Raw genomic sequence first — 10,365 nt, 5'->3', positions numbered from 1 at the left:
CCCTAACCCTAACCCTAACCCTAACCCTAACCCTAACCCTAACCCTAACCCTAACCCTAACCCTAACCCTAACCCTAACCCTAACCCTAACCCTAACCCTAACCCTAACCCTAACCCTAACCCTAACCCTAACCCTAACCCTAACCCTAACCCTAACCCTAACCCTAACCCTAACCCTAACCCTAACCCTAACCCTAACCCTAACCCTAACCCTAACCCTAACCCTAACCCTAACCCTAACCCTAACCCTAACCCTAACCCTAACCCTAACCCTAACCCTAACCCTAACCCTAACCCTAACCCTAACCCTAACCCTAACACACGCACACAACAACCTTTAATAGACCACACACACCAAGTCATAACAACACCCTCTCCAGAACCACAGCCATAACCACAACCATCAACATCACAGTGGGAGAGCAGAAAGGTCCGCACAGCGTGCTGCATTCTGGCCGCAGCTGCTCCTTAATCATCAGGTTTAACGACTTGAGCGGCGGTAATTGATCCTGGGATGGTGAAAGCGCGCTAGTTCGCAAGACGAACGTAGTTAGGAATCACACGACTGACATCCACCGCGACAGGAAACAGTCCGTCACCGTCAAGCATGTCCAATATGGTTGACAGCGTTTATACTCGTTCTGTAGGCGCAGCGGCCTTGCAGCGTGGAGCAGCACAGTGTTACTCTTTTTTGCGCCTCCTCTCAGCAGGTGGGAAAAAAGTGATTCTTTTTGATGCCAGATATACCACATCCCACCGGCGTACTGCTTTGCGGGGCGTCGGGTCGCGGCGCTCCGCTAATAGAAAGCAAGGGCACCGCCTCTGCCTTCTGCTAAGCGAAGAGTGTGCATCACCTGCGGACAATCATCAAATTCCTAGTGAAACCAGTGCACGGTGTGATTCATGTCCGCTACCCCCTGCGAAACAAATGTAGTGCATCGAGGTTTGTCGATGGGTTCTGTATGCTCAGGCTTGTCGATTTCTCGTTTTGCGAGTCGTTTCTCTCTTGCTCTATGAACGGATTGCCTGTCAATACCAAAAAAAGGCAGTCTGTGTGCCGAACTGTACCTTCCACCGCACTTGCGGCTAAAGCAGCGTTGAAATCAAAGGAGGAGGCAGACAGAGGGCCTTTCAAGATCGCGATCGCACGCCAGCTCGAACTCGGGTATGGTGTATGATGTACCTCAGTGGGGAAAGAAAGCCTGCTTGTGTCCTTCCGAGACGTCGAGATGCTCGACAACCCTGACAGAGTGCTACCCTGCAAAAACGTAGTCGAACACCATTCATAGGTGTCGAGGCCGTGTGTGACTTTCAAGCTAACTGAACAGCTTGCATGTATCATTTGAGTGCACTCCAGCAGATCGAAGACTTTTTTGTTCGCAAATGTGTGTCGGTTGGTTGGTGTGAAAGTTCATCTCGTGCGCGCAAGTTGATGCAAGCAGCTACAACCTCTGTGGCATGCTCGAAAGCACATGAGTGCCTACCATGTAAAAAAAGCGAGCTGCGACGGAAGCGCCACAAAAGGAGAAGATTCGATAAGTACATAGAGGACGGACGATTGTACTTGTGGACGAAAGAACTAGAGAGCGGCGCGCTCCGCACGTGCTGCACCGTCCTTTACTGAGTAAGCAGAAGGAGGGGACTTCCGGACGAAGGGGTGCTGACGCAAAAGCCAGGCGTCGACCAGGATGCCTGGCTTAGGAGATCCAACCCGCGTGTGCGCCAAGGCTGCCTGGCCCACTCCATACAATGCACAGACGTGGCGCAACAGCAAGACAAATAAGTGCTGATGAGACGCCGTCTTGGGGGTCCCCTGGGGTGGTGGTGAGTGAACCAGCCTAAAGGGAGGAGAGCTCCTGTAGGTGGAGCTGCGTTGGTAATTGAATGAAAAAACCAGAGGACTGAGTGCTCATCACCAGTGCAGAGCTTTCACGGAGAAGGCTGGTGATGGACGGTGCATTATTCCCCGTTGTTGTGTTGAAGCAGATACACAGTGCTCTTCCCTGGACGTGGGTGTGAGTGAGTTTGTGTAGTGTGAGTCAAAGATAGCAGGTGTCGATGCGTTTATGCAAGTATCGCGTCGTGGGCGCACTCTCACCGACGCAAAGGTTTGTCAGGTACACCTGCTACACACACGACAATGAGAAGACAGAAAAGAAATCAATAGAAGAGCAAAGCGCACGTCGTGCAACGACGACGACCATCGCGCGGCCGACAGCTCGGCGAACCGGCCTTTTCAGGTACACTACATCAGGAAACAGATCTGTAGGATTGTACACAACACATAACGCGGTGACCTCGGTAGCGTGTCAGAGGACGCACGAAAATGACGAAAAAATTAGCTCATCTGATCTATACGGATGCGATATGGAAAATGCTCTGCAAACGTTCCAATCACTGGCAGAGAGCCCATCTTCCCATCATGGGCTCCATCTGCGATGCTGCACATCACTGCGGGCTTCGGCCTGCGGCGGTAGGAAAAATCTTTGGCGTCAAGCTCGACGGGTATACGAGTGCTGCGTGGTCCAACCCTTTGACGAACACATACTTGAGACTTGGTGCGTCAGCCAGCGGATTCAAGTTGTGAACTGCTATGCACGCATCTAGCCGCACAACCTCCAGGGAGGGGCATGTCCCCAAGCCCTGAAGGTTTCTCACGGTGCTGAAGGATGCATCAATGATTCGTAGGCGCGGCGCACCGGCCAAGGGGGACAAATCCGTCACAAACCGGCATCCTGTCAGACATAAGGTTTCGAGGCAGGGGCACGATGCCAGCCCGTTGACATCGCGCACACCACTGCAAAACACGTCCACCTCTCGTAGTCGCGGCGCGCCAGCCAGGGCAGCCAAACTCTCCATCGCTCTGCACGTATCAAAGGTAATCCGTTCCAGGCACGAACACGCGGCAAGTGCTCCCAGGTCGCTCACGGCAGACCAGGAGATGGAGATGGACCTCAGAAGAACGGCGTGGCCTAGCGACGACAAAGAGAGCAGTCGCTCACAGTCGACTACAGTGACGGTAGAAAGCGACTCACAACAGGCGAAGCCGGACACCACGGACAGACCACTGTTACTTAACCGAAGGTGCTGCAGGGAGCGAGCAGAAGTCAACAGACGCATATCAATCTCGTCTACTCTGTCGAGGTTCTGCTGAGGGTTCGCGGCAACAGTTTCGTTGCCGACCGGTTCCATGTCAATCTTAGATTCGATGCTGAGAGTTGTGAGGCTAGGCAACTGATAGAGCCGCAGAAGGGCCGCGCTTGTGCAGCGCGCAACGTGCAGCTCCCTCAGCTGAGTCATTTGAGATGGGAGTGCTGGAAGAGAGGCGAAGGCTTCGCCGCACATGTCGATCCTCTCTAGGTGGAGCAATACCTCCGCGGGAATCGGGCACGCGCGCGCGAGGAGCGAAAGGCTAACACCCCTTAGGATGGGCCTTACGCGAGACGAAGCGAGTAGCGTTACGACCGTCTCGTCGCCTCGGACCGACACGGGAATTCCGCACTTCTCGATCCACCAAGCCACCGCGTCCAACTGCTGAAGGAACGATGCACCAGCCGCATCGGACACCAGCTCATGCATCACAGTGGTGTCGTCGAGAAGAAGGCGCAGAGTCATCGGCAGTCGCGACTCTAGCAGCTCGGCAAGCAAGCGCGCCTTTGGGCTCACCGCAGCCAGTGTGAGACGTAAATTTCCAGGTGCGAACTTAAGCACCTCGACCACGGCATCCCCTTCTAGGTGCCCGAGGAGTCGCTGGGGCTTCATGACACTGTTCCGGTATGTGTCGTCCTCCAAGAGCCATAAGTGGGCCCGCCGCAGCTCCGCTGTCCAAATGTCCATTGTATCTGTCCAGTCTGCATAAACACTGTACATTTGAGTTTATGTAGGTATAAAAAGGTAACATAAATGAGAAAAGAGAATAAGGGGACAGGGGAGAAGTGTTGGAGACACTTTGGTGGCCCCCGTCTCGACGCTGCAAGTCACGTAGTGAAACGACTTGGAAGAGAGTGGAATCGTTTTGAAGAGCACGCCTGGTACTACTCGCACCAGACTACTCACTGCAGTCAGAACTCCAAGAGGAGAGCTAACTGCATGCTGTTCTTCATAGCTCGCTATGGCGGTGACGAGAGGGCAACTCTTTTTTTTACCATGTACTTGCGCTCTCTCCGAACAGGGCACAGAGTCTTTTTATTTCACGAATGGAATGCAACACTGCTCCTTCTTTCGTGTCGGTCTTTGTATGTATCCGTGTTTTGGGGGGAGGTTTAGCCTCAGTGTAAGCGAAAAAAAAAACACAACCACTTTGACTGTCAGTCGTTTGCACCTTTCGCTAAACACCAACAAAGCAACGAGCTCACTGAGCTTCTGTGCCCACAATATCTTGTGGTGCTTCACAAAGGAGCGGAATACAACAGCAACACGAGGAAGTTCGCATCTCTGTGCAGGCAGTGAGCTGGTACTACGCCACAGCCTGCTCGCACTCTGGGTTAGTAGGTGCTGTCTCTTTCAAAGTCCGCACCGAGACACAAATGAGCTGAAAGCGAGATGAATTCTTTCTCATTCCTCCGGCTCGTTTATCCATTGAAACAAGCTTTTGTTCAGTAGATCGGAAACAAAGGCGGAAAAAAGACGTCGAAAAGAATATACTTCAATAACGCTCTCACTTCGATGCACATCTCTATTCTTTCGGCACACGCAGAAAGGAAGGAGTGAGAAATAGGGTTCACAAAGCAAATGGTGGTGTCTCAGCTTGGAAAAAAAAGTTGAAGTAAGAAGCAACACTAGAGGTGAGGGTGACACCATCGAACGAGAAAAAAAAAAGAAAACGCCGTTCAGCTAATAGGGTGCCTTCTGTGTCAAGAAGAGGTGAGTGGGTGCTTATGCACGGGTGCAGATTGGACGTAGCAGTCTTGTTTTGCTGCACACTCATCACACGGCCATCAACATTGTGCCTTTTCTTTCTCGAACTTTTAATGAAGAGACGGGCGGGAAGGCCGAGTGAGAGTCGAAAAGAGCAGGCTTACGCCGTGGGCGACTGTGCATGACGCAGTCCGTAAGACATGTGCAAAGAGAAAGCGAGATGCGCATGCCCAAGTGCTCAGTTGACTTCTCCACTTCAACGCCTTAAGGACGAAAAAGGAAGAAACGGAAAAAATGGAGAAAAAAGAGAAAGATGCGTAGAGGGCACAACCCTTGTTCCCATGCAGCATTATCTGCTGCAGAGGAGTCAACCACATGTGCTTGTATCGTTACGGAGGAGGGCGAAACAGAGGGATTGCGTTCGTATTGGTGATACATCTCGTGTACAGATGCAGAGACTCCAAAACAAATCTCCCGCTAACTTGCATCAGCATGCAAAGGTAGCCGACGTTCTTACGAACACAAGGACGTGACAGTCACTCTACAATAATGAAAAGCTTCGAAGGAAGTGGTATGTGGTGCTTTTCCTTCCTCGAGTGTGCACTGGCGTATGCAGAGAGGGTCAATGACAGCTACAGTGCCATCTACGGTGCGCCCTCGTGAAGCGAATCAGTGTTCGGGGAGTTCTCCTCACGGAGGCGGCGGCTCTCAGCGAGAACACGCTCGCTGTAGCGGCGATACGTGAGGTGGACCACGATGTTCGACACAAAAGCGGTGCACGACAGACCGAGCAGTACGATCAGCGGCATCTCAACGCACTTTCGGCTTGTGCAGAGAAGAGAGTTACCCAGTTTCTCTGACTGCACCGTATACCACTCGCCGTAGAGGAAGCGGTTAAGGGCGATGGACGAGAAGGCGGCAGCGAGGAAGCAGAAGTGGTAGTGCTTCGCAGGGTCCCGGGCATAGATGGTGCGCGTGATAAGAATCGTGGTGGCGGCAAGGAAACCGTTGCCGATGGCCGCGATAACGTACGGTAGCGGGAGTGCCTGCTTCGGTAGCGTGAGAAACAGCACGATGGTAACGATTATAGACGTGGTCGGAATGAACAGTGAAATTGTCAGCGGAATCCGTTTCTCCGCCGGACGCTTCTGCGACCATGCCTCAAAGTACGACATAAGCAGCCGACCCGTAGCACTGCCGACACCGTTAAGAACGGTGAGAAGAGTGCGGGTGGATGTAGAGGTCTTTTCGCCGGCCAAGGCGCCAAAGATGTAGCTGGAGTTGTTAATGATCACATCTTCGGCACCGACAATGCAGAAGCAAGTCCACCAGAGTGCCCACAGATGGATGGAGAAGAGATTCTTTACAAAGGATGTTTGGTACTGCGGCGCGATGTAGTCGATCTCTGTGTCCACATCCTCTTCCATGACTGCCGGGCTGGGGAAAGGAAGTGGCTTGTCGGCATCAGTGGAGTTGCTGTATGGTATCTTCTCCGCCTTGTTGAGAGTCCCAACATCCTCATCAGCGGGTGAGGCTCGACGAGCGCACTGAAACAGCTCGGGAGGAATGGCGATCACAAAGAAGCCTGTGGCAAAGATGGTTGTGATGGTCGCGAACGTCAGCTTCTCCTTTCGCCCGAGGTCCAGGTAGTCCACAAGGGCCGTCGTGAGCGGCAAAAAAACAATGAGCACCATCATCAGTACAAAGCCGTAGTAGAAGCGCCACATTGGCGGCTTCTGTTTCAGGAACTGCGCCTTGGATGCCAGTCGCTGCTCCTTTTCCGTCGTCGAGAGGTGCGACTCCTCGTAACCTGTGAGGTGGTACGCTGGAAGACGCAGAAAGATGATACCGAGTACACCGACGATCATTGCGAAGAGCATCAAGAAGTAGAAGAAGTACTGCACCGCGCCGCCGAAGAATCCCTGGAACATGCTTCCCACAATAGCGGAGCCAAGGCCGATAAAGGTCTTGAGAAGCGCGATAACAGGACCTCTGTTTGTGGGGAAATAACTCAGAATTGTTATGCAGCTGGAGAGGTCAAAGAATGAGGTACCCACGTTCATGAGTGAATAAAACACACACAGCTGCACCAAGTTGCCGACAATGACGCCCTGAAAGCACAGAGCAATAAGGAGAGCTCCGAGAGGAAAGACAAAGGAAGAAAGAACAGCAATGGGGAGCGGGCCGATGTAATCGTACAGAAAAGAGTACGGAAGCATCACATTCCCAATCACTGTGCCGGCTGTCGTGATGGTGCTCAAATCACGTTGTGTGAGAGAATATCGTTCCTGGAGAGAGCCGGAGACGAGGTTAAAGGTGTAGCTGCCAAAAGATCCGCAAATCATGCCGAAAAGACCAAGTACCAGGAGGCCAAATCGATGCGTTTCGCTGATGCGCTTCACAGGCGCTTTCGAAAGCAGCTCCACATGCACTTTCTCCTCGCGAACGTCGAACATCTTGATGTGCGGGAGTGGATAGAAAGAGAAAAAGTCGCTGATGTGAACTTGAGTTCGTGAGGTACCAAAGAAATCGAAGGGCAGCAAAAAAAAAATACTGCGTATTGCTGCAGCCGAAGCCAGATGTCTTGTTCTAGTGAACTAGGGTGTGCGCGAAAAGGGAAGAGAAAGAGGGAGATGTAAAGAGAAGAGGAGAGTGGAAAAAATAAATTGGAAATAGATAGCGTCATAACCGTAGCAAAAACATAGGCCCCGAGTTGACGAATGTGGCCTGATATGTTTTCACTTGAAAGTTGTGCGACAGTGATGAAAGACGGAGCGATGGTTGAAAGGGGAGATGATGAGGAGTGAGTCGACGTACTCTCCATCATTCCAGTGGCATGCTTCACCAACTATTTATCTTCTTTTCATCTCGTTTTATTGCTATGCTCATTTCAGATCGCAAGGAGTCGAGTCAGTGGAACGTTTTGCGTTTCTTTCCGCCTACCAACCAACTTCATGAATTATTCAGCACGACAGGGTTCTCTTGAGTGACGGCAAGAGAAGACGCAAGTGTACCCACTGGTGGGTACTTTTATCCAGAGCGCGAGTGGAGGGATACGAGGTGGGCATAGGCCTCCATGGACAGTGGAAACTTGCAAGGTAGGCCAAGTTGGGAACGTGCATTCGAATGCATCGTGCTTTTGACTCTATTCTCTCTGGTCTTACTATTTGCCAAAGTGTTTGTGCGGTTGGGCACCTTCCGGAATGTGGCTGCAAACAAATGTGATATTTCACACTGGTGCCTCAAGAAGTTGTTGCATTGTTTTGCAGAGTTGTTTTGCATGCAATAGGGGTTTCAGAGCTGCCGGGCATCAGTCGGTATGGTAACGAGAATGATGTGTTGTTTTATAGCAACGTGTGCTTTTTCTGGACGAGACAATCTTTTCGACAGAGCATCATCAAAATGTTTGAGTGTATGGGTTAATGGAAGGGGGGGGGGCGCATGACACATTGGCAACTCAAGCAGGGAGCGCGGAGTTGTAAGACACCTTTTCGGATGGAATAGTGAAAAAGCACAAGTGGATGATAAGAGAAGCGGAAGAGGGTGAGATTAAAGAGGGGGGAGGATGTGCCAGGCAAGTATGCGCAGTCATTTGGTATACATACTTCCGATATGCAAATTCGTCGTTAATTCCTCGGGGTTCCCTGCGTGAGTCGCAAGCGAATGATTCAATGCTTAGTGTATCATGCTCGATACAACCGTGATACTTTAACGGGAGCGGAGCAGGGATCCATTGCCGCCTCTGCCCTCTCGAAGTCTCATTGAGCAATTTACTTTTGAGAGCACTTTTGCGAGAAACAGAAATTTGGCTATTCTTGCACGAACGAGAAAGCTAAGGTCTCCTGATGCGCTTTTGGTATTTTTTCTTCAACCCTTAGGCCTCCAGAAGTCAGAAAGTCAGTATTTTCGGATAACTGGAAGCAGCTCAAGTAAAAGGAAGACGCAGTATACTCGTTGTATCGCCTTGAGTAGGAATAAGATGAACTGACTCTAATCAGATTTCTGAATATGATGTCGTACTTCGACAGTAGCAGCTGTGCTGCTTGTTGCGACTTTCCCTCCTCTTCTCTCTCAGGATCTCGACGTCACGTATGGAGTGCCGCCACGTTTCAATAAGCCACCCTCACCCTTTCTTGCAAGCTTTTTTTATTTTTAATCTCTTACATTCAAGACTACCCAGCATCTTTTGCGCCACGTCCCGTTGAAATTTTGACGTATACACTTTGCTGCATCAATCCGTTTGTGCGCAGGTTGTCTTTTATTAAAGCAGTGGTAATCAGCGAGCACGATGTCGGAACTGAAGATTGGTTTCTTGGGATGTGGCAACATGGGTGAATGCATCATGGCGGGCATGCTGAAGGCCAAGACGCTAGGCCCAGAGAATACGTTTATTTGCAATCGAAGCGCATCCACAAATGAACGGCTGGTCTCCCTGTACCAGGTGAGGAGTGTGAGTGCTGTTGAACTGGCTGAAAAGTCGGACATCATCATGCTGGGTGTGAAGCCGTACGGGATTGTACCCGTTCTGGAGACGATCAAGGAGAAGATAACAACGTCCAAGCTCATTATTTCCATGGCTGCCGGCGTGCCTATTGCAACCATCGAAAATCACTGTCCTCCGAAAACCAAAGTTGTGCGTGTTATGCCTAACATTCCATCATTCGTGGGGGAGGGAGTAACATCGATCAGTGGTAACGCTGCTGTGATGCCTGACGACGAGGCGGTAGTGATGAAGCTGTTCGATGCGATTGGAAAGACGTACCGTGTGGCCGAATCGGCGATTCACGGAGTCGTCGGTGTGGCCGGGTCTTCCCCCGCTTACGTGTTCATGTTTATGGAGGCGCTGAGCGACGGCGCTGTGCGTGGTGGTATTCCCCGAGCGCAGTCCTATGAAATGGCTGCACAGGCCGTTCTGGGTGCGGCTAAGATGCTGCAAGAGAGTGGGAAAACACCTGCTGCTCTGAAGGACATGGTTTGCTCGCCGGGTGGGACAACCATCGAGGCCGTTCGTTTTCTGGAGAAAGGTGGGATGCGCTCATCTATTATTGAAGCCATGATTCAATGTATGGAAAAGTCAAAGGAATTTGAGAGAATGTACAGCGAATAAGGTACATCTGGACTTTTTTCTGTGAACTGATACATCTGTCCTCGTTCCGAAGTGCTGTGTCTGTGAGGTTTTGTGATGGAGTGCGCAAAACTGTTTTTGCTTTGTGGAAGGTAAAACGTACATATTTTTTTTCTGGTCTTTCTACGATTACTGTTTCTCCGTTCAAGGGGACGAAGAAGAACTTGTTTCAGCCATTTTTCTACACATTGCAGCTCCACATTCAAGAAAACGCGAAATTGGTTGTATTTAGCGCACCCACTTTGCCGATTTTTTTTTTTCGCCACTTTGGTTCACTTTCCTGCGAAGTAAAGGAAGGTCTATTGGCAAGCTGTCGTTAAAGGTACAGGAGAACTGGGAAAAAGGGAGATGCAGAAAATCAGTACCAGTAGGGACAACGGCAA

The 10,365-nt window shown here is 51.0% G+C and overlaps 3 protein-coding genes across 3 annotated transcripts; 1 reads left to right on the top strand and 2 right to left on the bottom strand.

Moving 5' to 3' along the window:
- Window positions 1–2,448: 2,448 nt before the first annotated feature.
- On the bottom strand, window positions 2,449–3,837 carry LMXM_13_1700 (hypothetical protein, unknown function; the record flags this gene model as incomplete). The annotated part of the gene is made up of 1 exon (XM_003873322.1): window positions 2,449–3,837. One exon carries the CDS (start codon window positions 3,835–3,837, stop codon window positions 2,449–2,451), a length of 1,389 nt encoding a protein of 462 aa, XP_003873371.1.
- A 1,664-nt stretch (window positions 3,838–5,501) lies between these two features.
- On the bottom strand, window positions 5,502–7,313 carry LMXM_13_1690 (conserved hypothetical protein; the record flags this gene model as incomplete). The annotated part of the gene is made up of 1 exon (XM_003873321.1): window positions 5,502–7,313. One exon carries the CDS (start codon window positions 7,311–7,313, stop codon window positions 5,502–5,504), a length of 1,812 nt encoding a protein of 603 aa, XP_003873370.1.
- Window positions 7,314–9,145: 1,832 nt separating this feature from the next.
- Window positions 9,146–9,964, top strand: LMXM_13_1680 (pyrroline-5-carboxylate reductase; the record flags this gene model as incomplete). The annotated part of the gene is made up of 1 exon (XM_003873320.1): window positions 9,146–9,964. One exon carries the CDS (start codon window positions 9,146–9,148, stop codon window positions 9,962–9,964), a length of 819 nt encoding a protein of 272 aa, XP_003873369.1.
- Between the last annotated feature and the right edge of the window lie 401 nt (window positions 9,965–10,365).

Source organism: Leishmania mexicana, chromosome 13 (genome assembly GCF_000234665.1).
Source record: "Leishmania mexicana MHOM/GT/2001/U1103 complete genome, chromosome 13".
Classification (NCBI taxonomy): Eukaryota; Euglenozoa; class Kinetoplastea; order Trypanosomatida; family Trypanosomatidae; genus Leishmania; species Leishmania mexicana.
The sequence above is the reverse complement of the archived record's forward strand: the minus strand, read 5'-3'. Positions and strand labels throughout refer to the sequence as shown.